The 27,408-nt window shown below is 48.9% G+C and overlaps 1 protein-coding gene across 3 annotated transcripts in view; it reads left to right on the top strand.

The window, feature by feature from the left end:
- Positions 1-27,408, top strand: part of FBXO16 (F-box protein 16) — a 61,392-nt gene that overhangs the window by 23,970 nt on the left and 10,014 nt on the right. For all 3 annotated transcript variants that reach the window (XM_040348127.1, XM_040348126.1, XM_040348128.1), the window contains 4 exons: positions 2,985-3,191; positions 15,259-15,423; positions 19,465-19,679; positions 24,825-24,927. In XM_040348127.1, the coding sequence (XP_040204061.1) occupies positions 2,985-3,191; positions 15,259-15,423; positions 19,465-19,679; positions 24,825-24,927 (690 nt within the window). The remainder of the gene's footprint in view (positions 1-2,984; positions 3,192-15,258; positions 15,424-19,464; positions 19,680-24,824; positions 24,928-27,408) is intronic.

Raw genomic sequence — 27,408 nt, 5'->3', positions numbered from 1 at the left:
TCTATGGTTTTGGGAAAGCCTTAGTAAATTAATACCTTGTACGAAATTCTGTAGGTAAAGGCTTATATAATTTAGACCAGGCTTTCTCAACCAGAGTTCCATAGAACCCTGGGGTTCCTTCAGAGGTTGAAAAAAAAAAAACATCCACATCATATTTTGTGTATTTCAAAACAAGCATTTGTGCAAAAGATACCGCTCAACATGTTTCGCTCTTTGAGCCTCTCTCAGGAGTTTCTGGTAAAGTGCATAATATGCTAGGCATAACAAGAAGGACATGGGTGAAATCTCATGTTAAATATATGAAACAGAAGTCACAACAACAGCTGAATCAATGTTCATGTGTTGGCTGTAATAGCCAGTACATGAGTACCGTATATACTCGAGTATAAGCCGAGTTTTTCAGCACATTGTTTGTGTGCCGAAAATGCCCCCCTCGGCTTATACTCGAGTCATCTTTTTGCACCTGATCTCCCGGACTTGTTTGTTGTCCGGGGGACCTACGGCCGGGGAGCACCGATTTTTTTAAAGCCGGGCACCCCTTCCATAGACTCCAATGTTAAACGGTATCTTCTCTAGTGACTTTGGGGACCTGGACCCGAAACTTGGGTCACATGTAGCCCAATTTCTCCTCTACAAGTGTGCAAAGTTTGTTGTCTGGGGCAACTATTGCTGGGGAGCACAGATTTTTCAAAGCCAGGCACCCCTTCTATAGACTCCAATGTTAAACGGCAGTCTAGTCATGGGCACAGTGAGGCATGTACACAGTGAGGCATGGGCACAGTGAGGCATGGACATGGGCACAGTGAGGCATGGACACAGTGAGGCATGGGCACAGTGAGGCATGGGCACAGTGAGGCATGGGCACAGTGAGGCAGGGACACAGTGAGGCATGGACACAGTGAGGCATGGACATGGACACAGTGAGGGAAAGTGAGGCAAAGTGAGGCACAGTGAGGCATGCAGATGGACACCCTAGGCTTATACTCGAGTCAATAGGTTTTCCCAGTTTCTTGTGGTAAAATTAGGTGCCTCTGCTTATATTCGGGTCGGCTTATACTCGAGTATATACGGTATATAATGCATATAAGGTATATGATCATATGGGTGAAAGACAAGCAGATATATGCAGATAGTGAGAGGCGAGTCTTACCTATGTAGGGGGACCTTGGACGAAATCCTGAAGTTCAGATAAAGGCTTATATAATTTAGACCAGGCTTTCTCAACCAGGGTTCCATAGAACCTTGGGGTTCCTCTGGAGGTTCCTAGGTGTTCTGTGAGCAGATTGATCCCCCACCTAAAATGACCACCAATGTAAAGGGGCAATTCCCCACTAATATCTTAAGTAAAGGTTGTTGCTCTACTGACCACCAATGTAAGGGGGAATTTTTCAATTGACAACTAATGTAGGGGGACCTTGGACAAAATCCCGAAGTTCAGATAAAAGCGTATATCATTTAGACCAGGCTTTCTCAGCCAGGGTTCCATAGAACCTTGGGGTTCCTCCAGGGATTACTAGGTGTTCTGTGAGCAGATTGATCCCTCACCTGCACAATTCCTCCCAATGACACCAACAATGGGACTCAGTTTCTCCCAATGACACAAACAGTGGGGCTCAAGGACACCAATGACGGGGCACAATTCCTCCCAATGACACCAACAATGGGGCTCAATGACACCAGAGATGAGGTACAATTTCTCCCAATGACACAATCAACTACTTGAGCCCCGGGCCATAGTCAAATGACGGCCTCAAAGTGGCTCTAGAAATCCAGGACACCGTCTTTTGACGTCTTCACGTCCTCCTGCCACTGAGGGGTGCGCACTCCCGGCTCGTCCCCGAAATGCCGATGCGCGTGCCTGGCGGCCGCGATGTCCGGCAGGTACCCGCGATCGGCAATGACAGAGCAGGGACGTGGAGCTCTGTGTGTAAACACAGAGCTCCACGTCCTGTCAGGGAGAGGAGACAGATGCTGTGTCCCTTGTACATAGGGACACAGATCGGTCACCTCTCCCAGTCAGTCCCCCTCCACACACAGTTAGAACACACCAAGGATACACATTTAACCCCTTCTTCGCCCCCTAGTGTTAACCCCTTCCCTGCCAGTCACGACCGCGCAATTTTAATTTAAAGCGACGCAGTGCTGAAAGCTGAAATTTGGCCTGGGCAGGAAGGGGGTATATGTGCCCAGTAAGCAAGTGGTTAATGGGGCTCAAGGACACAAATGATGGTGCACAATTCCTCCCAATGACACCAGCAATGGGACACAGTTTCTCCTAATGACACAAACAATGGGGCTCAATGACACCAATGGGGCCCAGTTTCTCCCATTGACACAAACAATAGGGTTTAAAGACACCAGAGTTGGGGTACAATTCCTCCAAATGATACCAATGATGAGACACAATTTCTCCCAATGACACAAGCAATGGGGCTCAATGACACCAATGACGGGGCATGATTCCTCCCAATGACACCAACAACTGGACACAGTTTCTCCCAATGACACAAACAATGGGGCTCAATGACACCAATGATGGGGCACAATTCCTCCCAATGAGATCAACAATGGGACCCAGTTTCTCCCAATGACACAGACAATGGGGTTTAAGAACACAAATAATGGGGCACAATTCCTCCCCATGACACCAGCAATGGGACACAGTTTCTACCAATGCCACAACTAAAGGGGCTCAATGACACAAATGATGGGGCACAAGTACTCCCAATGATACCAAGGATGGGGCACAATTTCTGCCACTGACAACAAACATGGGGCATTGTATATTCCCACTGATGCCAGGACCTTTTCTACTCCCAATGACCACAGTCCTGCCCCTATAAGTCTGAAGGACAGTAAACTTGCCCTTCGTTTAGAAAGTTTGGAGACCCCTGCTTTAGTAAATCTACCCCACTGAGTAGGTGACACCACCAAGAAATGACAGAAGGAGAGGACTAACTAAGGGGAACTGTTTCTGCTTTCAGTTTGACAAGTGGTCGGATACCCAGAGACGGAGGATCCTCTGCGACCTCTTCGAGAGATGTTCCATGTCACAGCTCAGGTTCTGCAACAACCACCTGCAGGAGAAAGTCCCACGAGAATCTCTGGACTTCACAACGGTGCTGCCCCGGGTTCTGTCTCTCTACATCTTCTCCTTCCTGGACCCCCGCAGCCTCTGCCGCTGCGCACAGGTGTGTATTGCATGTGGACAGCGCAAATCTGATGCCCACCATCTTCTTCCTCTCTTCTAGTTGGGGATTTTCCTCTGTATGGATCTGTTCTAGTTGGGGATGTTCCTCTGTATGGATCTGTTCTAGTTGGGGATGTTCCTCTATATGGATCTGTTCTAGTGGGGGATGTTCCTCTGTATGGATCTGTTCTAGTTGGGGATATTCCTCTGTATGGATCTGTTCTAGTTGGGGATGTTCCTCTGTATGGATCTGTTCTAGCTGGGGGTGTTCCTCTGTATGGATCTGTTCTAGTTGGGGATGTTCCTCTGTATGGATCTGTTCTAGTTGGGGAAGTTCCTCTGTATGGATCTGTTCTAGTTGGGGATGTTCCTCTGTATGGATCTGTTCTAGTTGGAGATGTTCCTCTGTATGGATCTGTTCTAGTTGGGGATGTTCCTCTGTATGGATCTGTTCTAGTTGGGGATGTTCCTCTGTATGGATCTGTTCTAGTTGGGGATGTTCCTCTGTATGGATCTGTTCTAGTTGGGGATGTTCCTCTGTATTGATCTGTTGCAGTTGGGGATGTTCCTCTGTATGGATCTGTTCCAGTTGGGGATGTTCTTCTGTATGGATCTGTTCTAGTTGGGGATGTTCCTCTGTATGGATCTGTTCTAGTTGGGGATGTTCCTCTGTATTGATCTGTTGCAGTTGGGGATATTCCTCTGTTTGGATCTGTTCCAGTTGGGCATGTTCCTCTGTGTGGATCTGTTCTAGTTGGGGATGTTCCTCTGTATGGATCTGTTCTAGTTGGGGATGTTCCTCTGTATGGATCTGTTCTAGTTGGGGATGTTCCTCTGTATGGATCTGTTCTAATTGGGGATGTTCCTCTGTATGAAACTGTTCTAGTTGGGGATGTTCCTCTGTATGGATCTGTTCTAGTTGGGGATGTTCCTCTGTATGGATCTGTTCTAGTTGGGGATGTTCCTCTGTATGGATCTGTTCTAGTTGGGGATGTTCCTCTGTATGGATCTGTTCTAGTTGGGGATGTTCCTCTGTATGGATCTGTTCTAGTTGGGGATGTTCCTCTGTATGGATCTGTTCTAGTTGGGGATGTTCCTCTGTATGGATCTGTTCTAGTTGGGGATGTTCCTCTGTATGGATCTGTTCTAGTTGGGGATGTTCCTCTGTACGGATGTGTTCTAGCTGGGGGTGTTCCTCTGTATGGATCTGTTCTAGTTGGGGATGTTCCTCTGTATGGATCTGTTCTAGTTGGGGAAGTTCCTCTGTATGGATCTGTTCTAGTTGGGGATGTTCCTCTGTATGGATCTGTTCTAGTTGGAGATGTTCCTCTGTATGGATCTGTTCTAGTTGGGGATGTTCCTCTGTATGGATCTGTTCTAGTTGGGGATGTTCCTCTGTATGGATCTGTTCTAGTTGGGGATGTTCCTCTGTATGGATCTGTTCTAGTTGGGGATGTTCCTCTGTATTGATCTGTTGCAGTTGGTGATGTTCCTCTGTATGGATCTGTTCCAGTTGAGGATGTTCTTCTGTATGGATCTGTTCTAGTTGGGGATGTTCCTCTGTATGGATCTGTTCTAGTTTGGGATGTTCCTCTGTATTGATCTGTTGCAGTTGGGGATATTCCTCTGTTTGGATCTGTTCCAGTTGGGGATGTTCCTCTGTATGGATCTGTTCTAGTTTGGGATGTTCCTCTGTATTGATCTGTTGCAGTTGGGGATATTCCTCTGTTTGGATCTGTTCCAGTTGGTGATGTTCCTCTGTATGGATCTGTTCTGATTGGGGATGTTCCTCTGTATGGATCTGTTCTGATTGGGGATGTTCCTCTGTATGGATCTGTTCTAGTTGGGGATGTTCCTCTGTATGGATCTGTTCTAATTGGGGATGTTCCTCTGTATGAAACTGTTCTAGTTGGGGATGTTCCTCTGTATGGATCTGTTCTAGTTGGGGATGTTCCTCTGTATGGATCTGTTCTAGTTGGGGATGTTCCTCTGTATGGATCTGTTCTAGTTGGGGATGTTCCTCTGTATGGATCTGTTCTAGTTGGGGATGTTCCTCTGTATGGATCTGTTCTAGTTGGGGATGTTCCTCTGTATGGATCTGTTGCAGTTGGGGATGTTCCTCTGTATGGATCTGTTCTAATTGGGGATGTTCCTCTGTATGAAACTGTTCTAGTTGGGGATGTTCCTCTGTATGGATCTGTTCTAGTTGGGGATGTTCCTCTGTATGGATCTGTTCTAGTTGGGGATGTTCCTCTGTATGGATCTGTTCTAGTTGGGGATGTTCCTCTGTATGGATCTGTTCTAGTTGGGGATGTTCCTCTGTATGGATCTGTTCTAGTTGGGGATGTTCCTCTGTATGGATCTGTTGCAGTTGGGGATGTTCCTCTGTATGGATCTGTTCTAATTGGGGATGTTCCTCTGTATTGATCTGTTGCAGTTGGGGATATTCCTCTGTTTGGATCTGTTCCAGTTGGGGATGTTCCTCTGTATGGATCTGTTCTAGTTGGGGATGTTCCTCTGTATGAAACTGTTCTAGTTGGGGATGTTCCTCTGTATGGATCTGTTCTAGTTGGGGATGTTCCTCTGTATGGATCTGTTCTAGTTGGGGATGTTCCTCTGTATGGATCTGTTCTAGTTGGGGATGTTCCTCTGTATGGATCTGTTCTAGTTGGGGATGTTCCTCTGTATGGATCTGTTCTAGTTGGGGATATTCCTCTGTATGGATCTGTTCTAGTTGGGGATGTTCCTCTGTATAGATCTGTTCCAGTTGGGGATATTCCTCTGTATGGATCTGTTCTAGTTGGGGATGTTCTTCTGTATGGATCTGTTCTAGTTGGGGATGTTCCTCTGTATGGATCTGTTCTAGTTGGGGATGTTCCTCTGTATGGATCTGTTCTAGTTGGGGATGTTCCTCTGTATGGATCTGTTCTAGTTGGGGATGTTCCTCTGTATGGATCTGTTCTAGTTGGGGATGTTCTTCTGTATGGATCTGTTCCAGTTGGGGATGTTCCTCTGTATGGATCTGTTCTAGTTGGGGATGTTTCTCTGTATGGATCTGTTCTAGTTGGGGATGTTCCTCTGTATGGATCTGTTCTAGTTGGGGATGTTCCTCTGTATGGATCTGTTCTAGTTGGGGATGTTCCTCTGTATGGATCTGTTCTAGTTGGGGATGTTCCTCTGTATGGATCTGTTCTAGTTGGGGATGTTCCTCTATATGGATCTGTTCTAGTTGGGGGTGTTCCTCTGTATGGATCTGTTCTAGTTGGGGATGTTCCTCTGTATGGATCTGTTCTAGTTGGGGATGTTCCTCTGTAAGGATCTGTTCTAGTTGGGGATGTTCCTCTGTATGGATCTGTTCTAGTTGGGGATGTTCCTCTGTATGGATCTGTTCTAGTTGGGGATGTTCCTCTGTATGGATCTGTTCTAGTTGGGGATGTTCCTCTGTATGGATCTGTTCTAGTTGGGGATGTTCCTCTGTATGGATCTGTTCTAGTTGGGGATGTTCCTCTGTATGGATCTGTTCTAGTTGGGGATGTTCCTCTGTATGGATCTGTTCTAGTTGGGGATGTTCCTCTGTATGGATCTGTTCTAGTTGGGGGATGTTCTTCTGTATGGATCTGTTCTAGTTGGGGGATGTTCCTCTGTATGGATCTGTTCTAGTTGGGGATGTTCCTCTGTATGGATCTGTTCTAGTTGGGGATGTTCCTCTGTATGGATCTGTTCTAGTTGGGGATGTTCCTCTGTATGGATCTGTTCTAGTTGGGGATGTTCTTCTGTATGGATCTGTTTTAGTTGGGGATGTTCCTCTGTATGGATCTGTTCTAGTTGGGGATATTCCTCTGTATGGATCTGTTCTAGTTGGGGATGTTCCTCTGTATGGATCTGTTCTAGTTGGGGATGTTCCTCTGTATGGATCTGTTCTAGTTGGGGATGTTCCTCTATATGGATCTGTTCTAGTTGGGGGTGTTCCTCTGTATGGATCTGTTCTAGTTGGGGATGTTCCTCTGTATGGATCTGTTCTAGTTGGGGATGTTCCTCTGTAAGGATCTGTTCTAGTTGGGGATGTTCCTCTGTATGGATCTGTTCTAGTTGGGGATGTTCCTCTGTATGGATCTGTTCTAGTTGGGGATGTTCCTCTGTATGGATCTGTTCTAGTTGGGGATGTTCCTCTGTATGGATCTGTTCTAGTTGGGGATGTTCCTCTGTATGGATCTGTTCTAGTTGGGGATGTTCCTCTGTATGGATCTGTTCTAGTTGGGGATGTTCCTCTGTATGGATCTGTTCTAGTTGGGGATGTTCCTCTGTATGGATCTGTTTTAGTTGGGGATGTTCCTCTGTATGGATCTGTTCTAGTTGGGGATGTTCCTCTGTATGGATCTGTTCTAGTTGGGGATGTTCCTCTGTATGGATCTGTTCTAGTTGGGGATGTTCCTCTGTATGGATCTGTTCTAGTTGGAGATGTTCCTCTGTATGGATCTGTTCTAGTTGGGGATATTCCTCTGTATGGATCTGTTCTAGTTGGAGATGTTCCTCTGTATGGATCTGTTCTAGTTGGGGATGTTCCTCTGTATGGATCTGTTCAGTCTGACACCCCGCAACACCGATCTCGGTAAAGAGTCTCTCACGGAGACTCTTTACCACGTGATCAGCCGTGTCCAACCACGGCTGATCACGATGTAAACAGGAAGAGCCGTTGATGGCTCTTCCTCACTCGCGTCTGACAGACGCGAGTATAGGAGAGCCGATCGGCGGCTCTCCTGACAGGGGGGGTTCGCGCTGATTGTTTATCAGCGCAGCCCCCCCTCGGATCGCCACATGGACCACCAGGGAAGGGCAGATAAAAAAAAAAAGCCCCCCAAAAAAAAAGTCTTTAAAAAAAAAAAAAAGTCTGTAAAAAAAAAAGCATAAAAAAAAACATGCCAATCAGTGCCCACAAATGGGCACTGACTGGCAACAAAGGTAAATCAGTGCCGCCCCACAGTGTCCATCATGGCCACCCCACATTGTCCATCAGTGCCACCCTACAGTGTCCATCAGTGCCACCCCACAGTGCCCATCCATGCCCAGTGCCCACCTATCAGTGCCCATCTGTGCCACCCATAAGTAACCATCAGTGCCACCCATAAGTGCCGCCCATGAGTGCCCAGTGCCGCCCATGAGTGCCCATCAGTGCCGCCAATGTGTGCCCATCAGTGCCGCCTTTGTGTGCCCATCAGTGCCGCCTATGTGTGCCCATCAGTGCCGCCTATGTGTGCCCATCAGTGCCGCATACAAAGCGCCGCCAATCAGTGCCACCTCATCTGTGCCCGTCAGTACTACCTCATCGATGTCCATCAGTGCCATCTCATCGGTGCCCATCAGTGCCGCCATATCAGTGCCCGTAATTGAAAGAGAAAACTTACTTATTTACAAAAAAAATAACAGAAAAAAATAAAAACATATTTTTTTCCAAAATTTTCAGTCTTTTTTTAGTTGTTGCGCAAAAAAAATAATCGCAGAGGTGATCAAGTACCACCAAAAGAAAGCTCTATTTGTGGGGAAAAAAGGACGCCAATTTTGTTTGGGTATAGTGTAGCATGACCGCGCAATTGCCATTCAAAGTGCGACAGTGCTGAAAGCTGAAAATTGGCTTGGGCGGGAAGGTGCGTAAGTGCCCTGTATGGAAGTGGTTAAGGAAGAGGAGTGGCAAAAAAAGCACTTGCACATTTAATTAACCTTTTTTTGGTTATTTCCCCTTTAAGGGGGTGGGGCAGGGGGCGTGTCCTATGCCTACATACATTTGCTAGTAGGTGTCCCTCATTCCCATCTCAAAATGTTGGGAGGTATGAAGCAGCTGTGTTGCAGTGCTCATGTGACAACAAGTGGGAATACTGATACATACCTCCCAACTTTTTGACATGGAAATGAGGGACACCTATCAGCAAAAGTATGCAGGCATAGGACACACCCCTTGCCATGCCCCCTTAAAGGAGAATTGTACAAAAAAATAAGATTGGTTAAACCCACAAGTTCTTTTTTTTACCACTACTATTCCTTTATATTGGCTTTTGGAATTTACAAATGCAGCAATTTAGAAATCAGATGAAAGGTTTAGCTCTGGGATACACTTTTTGATAGATAAAAAATGCATTTTATATACAACTATATAGATCAGACCAAAATGAGGGACAAATGAGGAGGAAAGAGGGACATTGCTCCAAATCAGGACAGTCCCTCGAAATCAGGGACAGTTGGGAGCTATGCTGATAGCAGGGGAGAACAGAGTGAGAGAGAGAGACGGGCTCATCAGTCTGCTGATTCTTTATTTCACTGTCCAGTCATGGGTTGGGGGAAAGGACAAGACCTCATAGGCGTGTGCGAGGTGTGCCTGGGCATACCCTAATCACCTTCTGCGGCAAAGATTCCCCCTGCTGCCCAACCTATTTACTAGTCCCTTCCTTTTCTGAATGAACACAATGCGTGATTGGTTCTGATCACTCGCTGTGTTCTTTCATAACTGAAGCATGCTGTGTTTACTATGCTTCAGTTTGTGAATAAACAGGAAGCCACTCAGCACATAACACTTCCCATTCATTCACTGTCCAGTGCAGCTGAAGCTGCAGAGAAAGAGACTGGGGAAACTCTGTCTCAAGTCTCCTTCTCTGTCTCAAAAGTGAGACATCAGGGGTCTGTCTAGATTCAAATATATTACAAAAGCCCCCAAACGGGATTTTCTAAAAAAAAAAAAAATAGTGAAAAAAAAATAGTATTGTAAAAAATAATAAAAAGAGAAAGTGATAAAACACTACCGACACCGTCCACTGCCCTTCTGACACCGTTCAGTGCCCTACCGACACCGTCCACTGCTCTACCGACACCGTCCACTGCTCTACCGACACCGTCCACTGCTCTACCGACACCGTCCACTGCTCTACCGACACCGTCCACTGCCCTACCGACACCGTCCACTGCCCTACCGACACCGTCCACTGCTCTACTGACACCGTCCACTGCCCTACCGACACCGTCCATTGCTCTACTGACACCGTCCACTGCCCTACAGACACTGTCCACTGCCCTTCCGACACCGTCCACTGCCCTTCCGACACTGTCCACTGCCCTTCCGACACCGTCCACTGCCATTCCGACACCGTCCACTGCCCTTCCGACACCGTCCACTGCCCTACCGACACCGTCCACTGCTCTACTGACACCGTCCACTGCCCTACCGACACCGTCCATTGCTCTACTGACACCGTCCACTGCCCTACAGACACTGTCCACTGCCCTTCCGACACCGTCCACTGCCCTACAGACACTGTCCACTGCCCTTCCGACACCGTCCACTGCCCTTCCGACACTGTCCACTGCTCTACTGACACCGTCCACTGCCCTACAGACACTGTCCACTGCCCTACCGACACCGTCCATTGCTCTACTGACACCGTCCACTGCCCTACAGACACTGTCCACTGCCCTTCCGACACCGTCCACTGCCCTTCCGACACTGTCCACTGCCCTTCCGACACCGTCCACTGCCCTTCCGACACCGTCCACTGCCCTTCCGACACTGTCCACTGCCCTACCGACACCGTCCACTGCTCTACTGACACCGTCCACTGCCCTACCGACACCGTCCATTGCTCTACTGACACCGTCCACTGCCCTACAGACACTGTCCATTGCTCTACTGACACCGTCCACTGCCCTACAGACACTGTCCACTGCCCTTCCGACACCGTCCACTGCCCTTCCGACACCGTCCACTGCCCTTCCGACACTGTCCACTGCCCTTCCGACACCGTCCACTGCCCTTCCGACACCGTCCACTGCCCTTCCGACACTGTCCACTGCCCTACCGACACCGTCCACTGCCCTACCGACACCGTCCACTGCTCTACTGACACCGTCCACTGCCCTACCGACACCGTCCATTGCTCTACTGACACCGTCCACTGCCCTACAGACACTGTCCACTGCCCTTCTGACACCGTTCAGTGCCCTACCGACACCGTCCACTGCTCTACCGACACCGTCCACTGCTCTACCGACACCGTCCACTGCCCTACCGACACCGTCCACTGCCCTACCGACACCGTCCACTGCTCTACTGACACCGTCCACTGCCCTACCGACACCGTCCATTGCTCTACTGACACCGTCCACTGCCCTACAGACACTGTCCACTGCCCTTCCGACACCGTCCACTGCCCTTCCGACACTGTCCACTGCCCTTCCGACACCGTCCACTGCCATTCCGACACCGTCCACTGCCCTTCCGACACCGTCCACTGCCCTACCGACACCGTCCACTGCTCTACTGACACCGTCCACTGCCCTACCGACACCGTCCATTGCTCTACTGACACCGTCCACTGCCCTACAGACACTGTCCACTGCCCTTCCGACACCGTCCACTGCCCTACAGACACTGTCCACTGCCCTTCCGACACCGTCCACTGCCCTTCCGACACTGTCCACTGCTCTACTGACACCGTCCACTGCCCTACAGACACTGTCCACTGCCCTACCGACACCGTCCATTGCTCTACTGACACCGTCCACTGCCCTACAGACACTGTCCACTGCCCTTCCGACACCGTCCACTGCCCTTCCGACACTGTCCACTGCCCTTCCGACACCGTCCACTGCCCTTCCGACACCGTCCACTGCCCTTCCGACACCGTCCACTGCCCTACCGACACCGTCCACTGCCCTACTGACACTGTCCACTGCCCTACCGACACCGTCCATTGCTCTACTGACACCGTCCACTGCCCTACAGACACTGTCCATTGCTCTACTGACACCGTCCACTGCCCTACAGACACTGTCCACTGCCCTTCCGACACCGTCCACTGCCCTTCCGACACCGTCCACTGCCCTTCCGACACTGTCCACTGCCCTTCCGACACCGTCCACTGCCCTTCCGACACCGTCCACTGCCCTTCCGACACTGTCCACTGCCCTACCGACACCGTCCACTGCTCTACTGACACCGTCCACTGCCCTTCCGACACTGTCCACTGCTCTACTGACACCGTCCACTGCCCTACAGACACTGTCCACTGCCCTTCCGACACCGTCCACTGCCCTTCCGACACTGTCCACTGCTCTACTGACACCGTCCACTGCCCTACAGACACTGTCCACTGCCCTTCCGACACCGTCCACTGCCCTTCCGACACCGTCCACTGCCCTACTGACACCGTCCACTGCCCTACAGACACCGTCCACTGCCCTTCCGACACCGTCCACTGCCCTTCCGACACTGTCCACTGCTCTACTGACACCGTCCACTGCCCTACAGACACTGTCCACTGCCCTTCCGACACCGTCCACTGCCCTTCCGACACCGTCCACTGCCCTTCCGACACTGTCCACTGCCCTTCCGACACTGTCCACTGCTCTACCGACACCGTCCACTGCCCTACTGACACCGTCCACTGCCCTACTGACACCGTCCAATGCTCTACTGACACCGTCCACTGCCCTACTGACACCGTCCACTGCCCTACGACACCGTCCATTGCCCTACCGACACCGTCCACTGCCCTTCCGACACCGTCCACTGCCCTACCGACACCGTCCACTGCCCTACTGACACCGTCCACTGCCCTTCCGACACCGTCCACTGCCCTACCGACACCGTCCACTGCCCTACCGACACCGTCCACTGCCCTACTGACACCGTCCAATGCTCTACTGACACCGTCCACTGCCCTACTGACACCGTCCACTGCCCTACGACACCGTCCATTGCCCTACCGACACCGTCCACTGCCCTACTGACACCGTCCACTGCTCTACTGACACCGTCCACTGCCCCACTGACACCGTCCACTGCCCTACTGACACCGTCCACTGCCCTACTGACATCACCCACTGCCCTACCGACACCGTCCACTGGCCTACCGACACCAACCTCTGCTCTACCGACACCGTCCACTGCCCTACTGACACCGTCCACTGCATTACTGACACCGTCCACTGCCCTACCGACACCAACCTCTGCTCTACCGACACCGCCCACTGCCCTACTGACACCGTCCACTGCTCTACTGACACCGTCCACTGCCCCACTGACACCGTCCATTGCCCTACCGACACTGTCCACTGCCCTACTGACACCGTCCACTGCTCTACTGACACCGTCCACTGCCCTACTGACACCGTCCATTGCCCTACTGACACCGTCCACTGCCCCACTGACACCGTCCATTGCCCTACCGACACTGTCCACTGCCCTACTGACACCGTCCACTGCTCTACTGACACCGTCCACTGCCCCACTGACACCGTCCACTGCCCCACTGACACCGTCCATTGCCCTACTGACACCGTCCACTGCCCTACGACACCGTCCACTGCCCTACCGACACCGTCCACTGCCCTTCCGACACCGTCCACTGCCCTACCGACACCGTCCACTGCCCTACCGACACCGTCCACTGCCCTACTGACACCGTCCACTGCCCTACTGACACCGTCCAATGCTCTACTGACACCGTCCACTGCCCTACTGACACCGTCCACTGCCCTACGACACCGTCCATTGCCCTACCGACACTGTCCACTGCCCTACTGACACCGTCCACTGCTCTACTGACACCGTCCACTGCCCTACTGACACCGTCCATTGCCCTACTGACACCGTCCACTGCCCCACTGACACCGTCCATTGCCCTACCGACACTGTCCACTGCCCTACTGACACCGTCCACTGCTCTACTGACACCGTCCACTGCCCCACTGACACCGTCCATTGCCCTACTGACACCGTCCACTGCCCTACTGACACCATCCACTGCCCTACGACACCGTCCACTGCCCTACCGACACCGTCCACTGCCCTTCCGACACCGTCCACTGCCCTACCGACACCGTCCACTGCCCTACCGACACCGTCCACTGCCCTACTGACACCGTCCACTGCCCTACTGACACCGTCCAATGCTCTACTGACACCGTCCACTGCCCTACTGACACCGTCCACTGCCCTACGACACCGTCCATTGCCCTACCGACACTGTCCACTGCCCTACTGACACCGTCCACTGCTCTACCGACACCGTCCACTGCTCTACTGACACCGTCCACTGCCCCACTGACACCGTCCACTGCCCTACTGACACCGTCCACTGCCCTACTGACATCACCCACTGCCCTACTGACACCGTCCACTGGCCTACCGACACCAACCTCTGCTCTACCGACACCATCCACTGCTCTACCGACACCGTCCACTGCCCTACTGACACCGTCCACTGCCCTACTGACACCGTCCACTGCCCTACCGACACCAACCTCTGCTCTACCGACACCGTCCACTGCCCTACTGACACCGTCCACTGCTCTACTGACACCGTCCACTGCCCCACTGACACCGTCCATTGCCCTACCGACACTGTCCACTGCCCTACTGACACCGTCCACTGCTCTACTGACACCGTCCACTGCCCCACTGACACCGTCCATTGCCCTACTGACACCGTCCACTGCCCTACTGACACCGTCCACTGCCCTACTGATACCGTCCACTGCCCTACTGACACCGTCCACTGCCCTACTGACATCACCCACTGCTCTACTGACACCGTCCAATGCTCTACTGACACCATCCACTGCCCTACTGACACCGTCCACTGCCCTACTGACATCACCCACTGCTCCACTGACATCGCCCACTGCCCTACTGACATCACCCACTGCCCTACTGGCATCACCCACTGCCCTACCATTCACATTTGAAAAAGTTTGTTTTCATTTATTTATAAGAATGTGTGGGTGTGTGTCTATATACAGTATATATATATATATATATATATATATATATATATAGATACACACGTAGTTTGAGTTTTGTGGCACACACCTTAATACAATAGGCTGTGCACAACTATGCAAGACCTGTAAGATTTCCAGATAAAAATGTAGGACAGGGTTGGGCACTGTGGTAGAACTGTGTAAATCGCAGGACTGGATGGACAGAAATAAAAAATCCTTCAGCATCATCATAATTATACGTGTGTACTGTATGCTGATGTATACTTTTAGTAGTGATGATGACAAGTGTATGCTTTCCCCAGGTGAGCTGGCACTGGAAAACCCTGACAGAACTGGACCAGCTATGGATGCCCAAGTGCCTGCGATTCGGTTGGTACATCAACTTTTCCCCAACACCTTTTGAACAAGGCGTCTGGAAGAGACAGTACATAGAGACGGTGAACGAACTGCACGTCACAAGACCCAAGGTGGGTGCTGCAACATTGTGTGAGGGGTCGGCTCGGTAGCGGGGTGTGTGACCCCTTGGATGGGTTCACCACGCACTGAATTTATACAGACTGGCAGTTGAAGACGGTTGAAAACAAAGTTTCTGGTTTATTTTTCCATCTTGCTGGAAAACAATTGCAAGCATCCAAACAGCATAAACAAAATCAAACATAAAATAAATCCTAGCCACTTTGGGCGTCTACCTTCCACACAGGAACCTATCTATGAAGTCTAACACAGCCTACTGCTGGGTAGACAGTGCTGGTCATACAGCACAAAACAATAGTCTTTTGATTTTTATCACACAGAAAAATCAGTCCTCTCCTCACCTTCACACAAAGGCTTTCTGGCACTGCTCTCCTACTCACACAGACTCAGGATGATGCAGCCAATTAGTGGTAACCCTCTGGACTTCTTATAGAGGCCTTAAATGCCTCACTCTGAACAGCTGGAGTCTTTCAACGCCCTTAGACCTTGTCTGCCTATTTCTCGCAGCCGACGCCTAACAATGATTAGTGTATTGTCTAAGCAAGGCAGAAATGTATGTCCCGTTTGTGACAACACCCACAGATTTACCTGACTTCCTGTCACAATTGATAAAATACACCAGCCTAAAAACTATACAATTTACATGCATTTCCCCCTATGATTGTAAAGTTTTGACTAATTGGTGACGAAAATCAACCAATGAGCATAGAGGTTGTAAAACCTGTAAGGCCTCGCACACATGGATGTTTACAGGCTCAAAAGTGCTCAAGCATAAAAATTCCCAGCACTGGCAGCCGGCAATACTTGTGTAAACATTAATGCTCCTGCGCATTTCCTAAAAGTGAGAGCCTCGCGTTCAGGGAAATACGCTGCATGTGTGGGTAATCACCAATAAACAGGAGCATCTGCATTACAAGAGTATGGTCATGTACAGCTAGCTATTCATGACTCTGAAGAAGGGGGCATGACTCCTGAAACTCGTTAGCTTTTCTACCGTGCCATATTTGGATAGATGCCTTCGCCTCACGGCTGGAGTTGATGTTGTTATTTGATGCGTTTGTTCTTACTATCCTTGTGAGTACACTAACAGATTTTTAATTCAATACATTTTAATGGTGGTAATGATTAGTTCAGATGAAGGGGGCACAACACCAGAAACATGTTAGCTTTTCTACCGTGCCATGTTTGGATAGGATGCCTTTGCCTCACAGCTGGTGGTGTTGTTATTTGATGCGTTTGTCCCTACTATCATTGTGAGTACACTAACAGAAATGTTAATGGTGGTAATGATTAGCTCAGATCAAGGGGGCACAACCCCAGAAACATGTTAGCTTTTCTACCGTGGCATGCTTGGATAGACACCTTTGCCTCACAGCTGGAGTTGTTGTTGTTATTTGATGTGTTTCTTCCTACTAACATTGTGAGTACACTAACTGATTTTTAATCCAATACATTTTAATGGTAGTACAGTAGTGATTAGCTCTGAAGAAGGGGGCACAACCCCAGAAACATGTTAGCTTTTCTACCGTGCCATGTTTGGATAGATGCCTTTGCCTCACGGCTGTAGTTGTTTCTATTTGATGTGTTTGTTTTTACTATCATTTTGTGTACACTAACAGATTTTTAATTCAATACATTTTAATGGTGGTAATGATTAGCTCTGATGAAGGGGTCACAACCACCAAAACCCGTTAGTTTTACCACTGTGCCATGTTTGAATAGACACCTTTGCCTCACGGCTGGAGTTGACATTGTTTTTTGATGCGTTTGTTCTTACTATCCTTCTGAGTACACTAACAGAAATTTTAATGGTGGTAATGATTAGCTCAGATGAAGGGGGCACAACCCCAGAAACATGTTAGCTTTTCTACCGTTCCATGCTTGGATAGACACCTCTGCCTCACAGCTGGAGTTGTTGTTGTTGTTTGATGTGTTTGTTCCTACTATCGTTGCGAGTACACTAACTGATTTTTAATCCAATACATTTTAATGGTAGTACAGTAATGATTAGCTCCGAAGAAGGGGGCACAACCCCAGAAACATGTTAGCTTTTCTACCATGCTGTGTTTGGATAGATGCCTTTGCCTCACGGCTGGAGTTGTTGTTATTTGATGTGTTTGTTCCTACTATCGTTGTGAGTACACTAAGAGATTTTTAATTCAATACATTTTATTGGTGGTAATGATTAGCTCCGATGATTAGCTCCGATAGCTTTTCTACCGTGCCGTGTTTGGATAGATGCCTTTGCCTGACAGCTGGTGATGTTGTTATTTGATGCGTTTGTTCTTACTATCATTGTGAGTACACTAAGGCCCCGTACACACGACCGAACATGTCCGCTGAAACTGGTCCGACGGACCAGTTTCAGCAGACATGTTCGGTCGTGTGTACGGCCGACCGGACAATTGTCCGGCGGATCGGACAGGTTTCCAGCAGACAAATGTTTCTTAGCATGCTAAGAAACATGTCCGCTGGAAGCCTGTCCGTCGGACATGTTCAGTCGTCTGTACAGACTCACCGTACATGTCCGATCGGCCGAAAGCCCTCGCTTGCGTCAAAGTGATTTGACGCATGCGTAGAAGCATTGACCTTCCAGGGCGGCGCACGTCGCTGCGTAATCGTCACGGCGTGGCCACGTCACCGCGTATCGTGTCCACGCGGATTTCTGTCTGATGGTGTGTACAACCATCAGACAGAAATCCGGCAGCGGACGCAGCGGACATGAGCTGGGGATCTGCTAAGTGGGGATGCCACTGAGACAGGGTTCTACTAGTCCCCCTTTAAAACAAATATAAAATCAACACACACAGAGCATTTGCCAAGCTTTTAAAAAGCATCAACGAAACAACAAAAACACATCCAAATAGCTTGTTGAAGTCATAGGCTCTTTAGTAGAAGCAAGTGTAAACACGTGTAAACAAACAAGTGTAAACAAGCAAGTGTAAACACGCGCAAACAAGCAAGTGTAAATACATGTAAACAAGCAAGTGTAAACACGTGTAAACAAGCAAATGTAAACACGTGTAAACAAGCAAGTGTAAACACGTGTAAACAAGCAAGTGTAAAAACGTGTAAACAAGCAAGTGTAAACAAGCAACTGTTAACACGTGTACATACGCAAGTGTAAACACGCAAGTGTAAACAAGCAAGTGTAAACGCGTGTAAACAAGCAAGTGTAAACGCGTGTAAACAAGCAAGTGTAAACACGTGTAAACAAGCAAGTGTAAACAAACCCTAAGAGCTGGCGAAGGGTTTTTAAAAAAAATGGGTGGCTCTCGAGGAGCCATAAAGACCCAGGAAGCAACTTGTATTACATAACTTCCGGGGTCACAGTTGTCATTCCTCAGCTAGTGTAGTAGAGGATGAAGTTAATGATGCACGACCCATGCTTGAATAGCTGCATTGGCACGCAGAGAAGACATTGGGGGTCTAATAGACCCCAAATATCTCCATAAAGAGTACCTGTCACCTGCACACGCTATCACATATTGGACCTGTTATCCCAATGTCTGTGGGCCAGATTCAGAGAGAGTGAGAGCGATATCACCCTTGAGACCTTGTAACACTAACGAGTCACATGACGTTGGGGAGGGAAAATAACTAATTGGGCACAATTTGGACATTTTCACTTAGGGGTGTACTCACTTTTGTTGACATTAATGGCTGTGTGTTGAGTTATTTTGAGGGGACAGCAAATTTACACTGTCATACAAGCTGTACACTCACTACACAACATTGTAGATACAAAGTGTCATTTCTTCAGTGTCGTCACATGAAAAGAGAGAATAAAATATTTACAGAAATGTGAGGGGTGTACTTACTTTTGTGAGATACTGTATGTACTTTTTAGGGGGTTTACAGTAATTTCTAGCAAAAAAATGCAGATTTCAATACATGTAAAAAATTGCCCCAGTAGGCAAGTGATTAAGAAGGAATGGGATCCAGTTTAGATGTGGTAAGCCTAACAGACATAACAATAACCATATATCTCCCCTTAGTGCCTTAATGACCCTTGTGACACTCTTCCCAAACAGACTCCACCCAAAGACGACTTTGTAGTTATTGACGTCAAGCCAATTAATAAAGAAGCTTTGGATACTTCCCTCACCCACCGATCGATGTCGGGCAAATCCCATGACAGGGGGAAGAAGGAGGTCCCGCCCTGGCGCTCCTCAGATAAACATCCCTCCGACATTGTGCGATACAACTACCTGGATAACTTTGACCCTATCGAGCAAGCCCGACAGGCGTGAGTAAGATTTATACGTTGTAATCTTATTTTTATTATTATTATTAATTTTTTTATTTTTTTTAATTATTATTATTATTGTTTTTTTTATACACACGTTTTTTTTATTTTTCAATCTCTGCGAGGTCAGAGAGTGATACAGTGTATCTCTCTCGCATAGGTGTGCGCAGCCTTTGGCATTAGGGTGTGCACCCCAAAGCTCAAACACACTCTACGGATCGCTCACAATGTTCATTCAGAAAGAGAAGGGGCCGGTAAATGGCATAACGTATTTATCGGCGTATAACGCACACCTTAAAATCAGGGGGAAAACATAAGTGCGCATTATACGCCGATCCACGCTGTCTCTGAGCGCCGCCGACATAGACTGAGCAGAGCCGAGTGTACTGCGCACTTGGCTAGGCTCGGCCACGCTCGGCTCCGCCCGCAGGACCGCGAGAGAAGCCGAGAGGAGCACGGCTCTGCCCGCAGGACCGCGAGAGGAGCCGAACACACAGGAAATCCGGCTCTGTACAGCTCGGCTGAGGCGCCAAACTCAAAAATACAATGCTGCAACCTTGGGCAAGATGGACACCTCCAAAGCCGCAGACGGACGCCGGACAAGGCCACCGATGGACGCCGGGCAAGACAGCAGACGGACACCGACAAGGCTGCACCGACCTCCAAAGCCGCAGATGGACACCGCCAAGGCTGGATGGACTCTGCAAGACCGCAGACGGACGCCGGACAAGGCTGCACAGACGAGCATTCAAAATGTAAGTTTTTTTTTTCCTTAAACTTCCCTTCTAAGCTTGCGGTGCGCGTTATACGCCGGCGAGTGGTATACGCCGATAAACACAGTGGGGTAGATTCAGGTACAGCTGCACGCTCCTTACGGAGGCCTTTTTCCCCTGCGCCTACGCAAATTATTTGCGCTACGCTTCATTCATGAAGCAGTAGCCACGTAATTTGCATGACCCGTGACACCCAAAGACTTTGTGAGGATGGAGGATACTCCTGTGTCAGCGTCACTGATAACTCTTGGGTCTGAGTCCACTCTGTGCCCTTTGGGCATGGAGTGGCAAGTGAATCATAATTCATGTATTACATGAGATTTGACATCACGGATAGTTCGTATTGCAGGATTTTGAGACACTGCAAGATGTTGGATTGTTTTGGCGTGGATAGTGATTTACAGTATATTCCTTAAATGCCTGCAAAGAATATTCTATGACTCATTTCTAGTGACATGCTAATTGAATCAGGGCTTGGAAGACATTCCATTGTCCTTGTGTAAAGGTGTTGTAACGGACAGGTGTTAATCCCAGGTCTGCTCCCAGACCTATAATTATGCATACTAAATACTGCTTACGTGTGATAACACTGTCTAGAGCCTAGCCTATTGATGCTCAGAGGTGTCAAGCTGTGTGCGGAGACGGAGTGGGTGAAGGTGTTTTGTTGTTATGCTGTTGATTAAGGAATGTTTAGTAATTAGCCTTGGTGTATGATTAGGGGGGTGGAGATCTCATTGTTGCTTTAATGCCTGGTACTGTATAAAAAGCTGAGAAGAAACCATTAAAGTATCATTACATTTGGAACAAGTACAGAGCTGCGTGTCTCGTCTTGATTCTGGGAAAATGGGATGCCTGCTGGTCTGTCTGTGTGTCAGATGAGCTGTTGTCGTGGATGGAAGGTCGTAAACGGTGGTGACCGTTACAGGCGCTCTTCAAAAATGCCCTGCGTAAGGGCGCCTAATGTAAATTATCCCGTAGGGGGCGGAAATCATTTAAATTAGGCGCGTTCCCGCGCCGAGCGTAGAGCGCATGCTCCGTCAGGAAACTTTTCCGACGTGCATTGCGGTAAATGACGTCGCAAGTACGTTATTTGTTTCAAAGTGAACGTGAATGGCGTCCAGCGCCATTCACGATTCACTTACGCAAACTACGTAAATTTCAAATTTCGCGTCGCAGGAACGACAGGTATACGTAGCATTGGCTGCCCCTGCTGATACGCTACGCTAAAACCGCCGTACGCAAACGACGTAAACTGCGTACGCAGGGCTCGCGTAACGTTGTGAATCGGCGTTAGTATGCAATTTGCATACTATACGCTGACCACAACGGGAACGCCACCTACCGTAGCGGCCAGCGTAAGAATGCAGCCTAAGATATGAGGGCATAAGAGCCTTATGCCACGCATATCTTAGGCTGCAGTCGGCGTAACAAGCTCTCTGAATCAGGAGAACTCGTTACGCCGGCGCAAGTAAGCAATTGCGCAACTATGGTTACGCAGATGCAATTGCTCTCTGAATCCGGGCCAGTATTTACTGGCCCCTTCCCCCATTCATTCTAAAAACATCCACAGCAACAACTGGTGGGAGAGGAGGGAAGCCGGCAGTGCTGTGGGGGGAAGGAGGGGGAGCCAGGTCAGTAGGGGGAATCTGTTCTGCACAGGGTTATCAGGGTGTGCCTGGGCACACCTGGCACACCCTGTGCGCGCGCCTATGCAGTCTCTCGTCCATTCACAGACAGAAAATGCGAGGGCAGGCTTCACAGTGGCTGATCACTGTGGGCCAATCAGAGGCTATCACAGCTACCAGGTGACCCAGAATCGGATGTTCCAGGTCCCAAACGTTAGAATGGGGCCCAGGCCTCTCGGTGAGACCACGTTCTCTGTGCTGCGAGCGCGCTGTGCGGCACGCTCTCTATGCAAATATGCAGCCCCATGGAAAAAAGCTCAGTCCAGTGGGGCTGCATATTTGGTGCTTTACAGGTAATACATGGTTCTGTAAATGGTAGATGGTTGTTGTGTATGTTTGGTGAGGAGAACAGCATGATGGATTAGCCTTCTTCTATAACCAGGCCTGAACAGGAAACCGGCCCCACTATGCACACAGATAACAGTGATGGATTGTCAGATCTTGTCCATGCTGGAAGTGAGTGTGATGTGCATGGATCATTTTTCAGAATCTGTGGACCTGAGCCTGTGTGGTGTGAATTCTAGTCCCAGCTGCACTGCGGCTCTCCTGCCTCGTGTCACACAGCTGCCCGGAAGTGAAAAGGCATGGCTTAAATAGAAAATTAATGGAAGGAGCAAGAAGTTCAAGGTTCAGCAGAAACAAGGCACAGGGCAGTATTGTCCAATGTATCAGACAGGGTGCTGTCCAGACTCTCAGGTGGCTCAGCAAGAAGAGACATTGTCAGACACAGCAAAGGTCGCAGGTTTAGACCAGGGTCCTGACACACAGACAGCAATTAAAAACTTGACAGGGGTTCTAAATCTTTCCTATGCTAACCAAAAACATTGAGTTGAGGTTTTAGAACTGCTTTTGCTGGAAGCTTCCAAGCTTTTATATCTGGATTATGTCCTTTAGTAAAAGTTTTTGAACTCAGTAACAGACTGCCTCTGGTGTCTCAGTTCACTACTGGGTAAGCAAAAAGGCCAGCACTCTCTGCTGTAACTTTGTGTAATTTAATCGCAAGCACATGCCATAAATTTAATGTTTAGTAGATATGCAGATTGTCCTTGTTCCTTACCTGTTCCTGATGGCACCACCTGAATCCACAGTATGGCCACACAGACCTATTGATCAGATGCAGGCTAAATGTCCAGCAACCTATTTAAACCTTCCTAATTAGGGAAGGTGTGCACTGCAGAAACCTGAGTTGCAGTGCTAACTAACTGCTAGCACATGGTGAAGGCTTAAAGATGATTATTACAACAGGCAGTTGATGCTTCATATTCTAAGAGGTATGTGTGTGGGATGGTCACATACATATCAATCAGTCTACTACCAAACACTTTATTAGATGTCAACACAACAGCTTTGGTTCACAAAAGGAATAAAGACATATCAAAGTAAATGCTGACTAAGCTTAGTGAATGAAAACAGCGTTGCCTTATTACATTAACAAGGTGACAGGGGGGGACTGACAACTCATGGGGCCCCTGGGCAATAGTGGATTATGGGGCCCCCAGGTAATAGATTATGGGGCCAGACAGTATACACACACACACATACAGTATACATACACAGTATACACACACATACAGTATACATACACAGTATACACACACACATACAGTATACACACACATACAGTATACACACACACAGTACACACATACAGTATACATACACAGTATACAGTATACATACACAGTATACACACACACACACACACACACATACAATATACATACACAGGGCCAGATTCACAAAGACTTACGCCGTCGTAAGTCTGAATGGCCGCCGTCGTATCTATGCGCCTGATTCATAGAATCAGTTACGCATAGATTTGGCCAAGATACGAGCGGCGTAAGTCTCCTACACCGTCGTTTTTGGGGTGCATATTTACGCTGGCCACTAGGTGGTGCTTCCGTTGATTTCTGCGTCAAATATGTAAATTAGCAAGATACGCCAATTCACAAACATACGTCCGCCCGTCGCAATTAGTTACGCCGTTTACGTAAGACATACGCCGGCATAAAGTTAAAGCTGGTCTCTAGGTGGCGCAGCCCATGCAAAGTATGGACGTCAGAACATGCGTATCTTTTTACGTCGTTTGCGTAAGTCGTACGCGAATAGGGCTGTGCGTAAGTTATGTTCACTTCCAGCCTTCTTTTCAGTCTTGCACAGTTAAGCCCTGTACACACGACCAGGATTCCTGGCGGTATAAAGTCATCCGGGAATCCCGACGGGAAAACCGAGAACCTGCACGGTAAGTTTCCCTGTGTACACACACCCGGGTTTCCCATCTGGAAAACTGCGGGGAGAGCTTTGGCCGGGAATCCCGGCCGTGTGTATGCTTCCCCATAGGAAAACTGCCAGGTTTAAAACCGCCGGGTTCTCTATTTTCCCGCCGGGATTCCCGGCAGTTTTCCTATCGGGAAAACTGCGAGGAAGCATACACACGGCCGGTTTTCCCAGCCAAAAGCTCCCCCCGCAGTTTTCCTGGCAGGAATACCGGTCGTGTGTACGAGGCTTTACACTGCTGTGCCAAAATTGCTTACTATAAAAGGTGACTGTGTATTTATTGCCAGATAGTGGAGGTGGAAGCAGTGACGGATCAGTAACTGAATATAATACATTAGTCCAGTTTCTAAGAGATGCACTTTAAGGATGTGCCCTCACCATTTGGTAGTAATGTCTATTATTTCTTGTAGGAAAAAGACCAGCTCAGCCGTCTCAATTTTGAACAAGCAGAACCTGGAGCAAAAAAGGACACAATCGTCTGCTTCCTACAAGCTGCGCAAAGCCAAGTCCTTGGTATGTACTTCTATTGACATTTATCACTAAGCTCTCCCAATCATAAGCCATTGACTCTGGACCAAAAGCCACCTGAGCTCTCCTATGTGCACATTGTAATTTGTGTTTATCAGACAGCAGTTCCCTGACAGGCAGCACCGCTATGAATATCAGTCCTGCCCATCCTAAGGAGATGAAGCCATAGAGGAACAGGCTGCCCCTCAGCTGTATTAGTACTGTTCATCCAGAGGAGGTGAGACCACAGAGGAACAGGCTGCCCCTCAGCTGTATTAGTACTGTTCATCCAGAGGAGGTGAGACCATAGAGGAACAGGCTGCCCCTCAGCTGTATTAGTACTGTTCATCCAGAGGAGGTGAGACCATACAGCAGGGGTGCCCAACCAGTGGCACGGGGGCCACATGTGGCCCACGGAGCCCTCTGATGTGGCCCGCGACTTCCTGCTCTGGGATGGAATAGAATAAAATACTGTTATTAAAGGTCAGTTTATTACTAAAATCACAGTGTATATATGGGCATATCTGTTCTGCAGTGGTTACTGGGCTGCTTTCAAACTGATCCGCAGGTGCAGAGCAGCGCACCTGCAGGTTACCTGCATTGAGCCATAGACTTCTGTTATTACCTGCAGGTGAGGTGAGCTTTCTGGAAGTGTCACGGAAGCATGAATCAGACGTACAACAACAGATAAATGAAATAGGAAGGCTTTATTAAAAACCAAACAGCAAGGTTAAAGTCCAAACGGATGATCAAACAGTCAGCAGAGTCTTCCACCGGAGCCAGGGTCGATAGCCAGGAATGGGAGTCAGCCAAGCCGGAGTCCGTAGTCAGAGAGAGGTGGTGAAACGAAGCCGGGGATCAGGAGCCAGAAGGATCGTCCATAGGAGCCGGGTCGGTAACCAAGAGCAAGCAGCACAATCACAGGAGCGTGTAGACGAGAGGCCCAAGCAAGGAAATGCTGCAGCAGTCCTCATATATATATATGCTGAGCATCCAGCTCCTCCCAGTGGGAAGGAGGAGCCGCAGGGTGTGGTAAGTTATAAGAACCCAGGAAGCAAGATGGCTGCCAGCACATGTCAGTGATAAGAAGCCTGCAAGGAGGTAAGACCATGACAGGAAGTGCACCAAACCTGCAGAATATAATAGAAGTCTATTGCAAAGTGCAGAAAAGCCATAGGTACACTGCGTTGCACCTGCATTGCACCTGCCACAGCGCATCAGTGTGAAAGCAGCCCGACCCAATTGGACCCTCCATTCACCTCTAAGGAGTGGCAGATGTAAACCGACTTGTGTTCTACCTCCAATCTAATCCGGCTGTGTCCGTGTCTGCTCTGCATATGCAGAGGGGCCATGGACCTGCCATCCGCCTGCTCCGCTGATTATGGCCCACGACCAGTTACAAAGTCGCTTAAGTGGCCCTGCCATAGAGGAACAGACTGCCCCTCAGCTGTATTAGTACTGTTCATCCAGAGGAGGTGAGACCATAGGAGATCAGACTGCCCATTAGTTATATCATGCTGCCCATCCTGAGGAGGTGAGACCATAGGGGATCAGGCTACCCATTAGTTATATCAGTGCTGCCCATCCAGAGGAGGTGAGGAGGCCATAGAGGAACAGACTGCCCCTGAGCTGTATTAGTACTGTTCATCCAGGGGAGGTGAGGCCATAGAGGAACAGACTGCCCATTAATTATATCAGTGCTGCCCATTCCAAGGAGGTGTGACTATAGAGGAACATGCTGGCCATTAGTTATATCAGTGCTGCCTATCCTGAGGAGGTGAGACCATAGGGGATCAGGCTACCCATTAGTTATATCAGTGCTGCCCATCCTGAGGAGGTGAGGCCATAGAGAAACAGACTCCCCATTAGTAAAATCCGTGTGTCCATCCAGAGGAAGTGAGACCATAGAGGAACAGACTGCCCCTTAGTGCTGTCCAGCCAGAGGAGATGAGGCCATAGAGGAACATACTGCCCATTCGTTATATCAGTGCTGCCCATCCAAAGGAGGTGAAGTCATATAGCAATAGGTTGTCTATAAGTTGTATTAGTACTGCTCATCCAGAGGAGGTAAGACCGTAGGAGAACAGAGTGCCCATTAGTTGTATCAGTGCTGCCCATCCAGAGGAGCTGAGGCCAGAGAGCAACAGACTGTCAATTAGTTACAGTGCCTTGAAAAAATGATTCATACCCCTTGAAATGTGCACATTTTATCATGTTATAACCAAAAATGTATTGTATTGGGATTTTATGTGATAGACCAACACAAGTGGCACATAATTGTGAAGTAAAATAAATATTTGTATAGCGCCCCCCGGAGTCAATACTTTGTAGAACCTCCTTTCTCTGCAATTACAGCTGCAAGTCTTTTGGGGATGTCTCTACCAGCTTTGCACATCTAGAGAGGGACATTTTTGCCTATTCTTTGAAAAATAACTCAAGCTCTGTCAGATTGGATGGAGAGTCTGCCACAATTGGATTCTCAATGTG

Source organism: Rana temporaria, chromosome 4 (assembly GCF_905171775.1).
Source record: "Rana temporaria chromosome 4, aRanTem1.1, whole genome shotgun sequence".
Lineage (NCBI taxonomy): Eukaryota > Metazoa > Chordata > Amphibia > Anura > Ranidae > Rana > Rana temporaria.
This window is presented reverse-complemented; position numbering and strand designations above follow the sequence as displayed.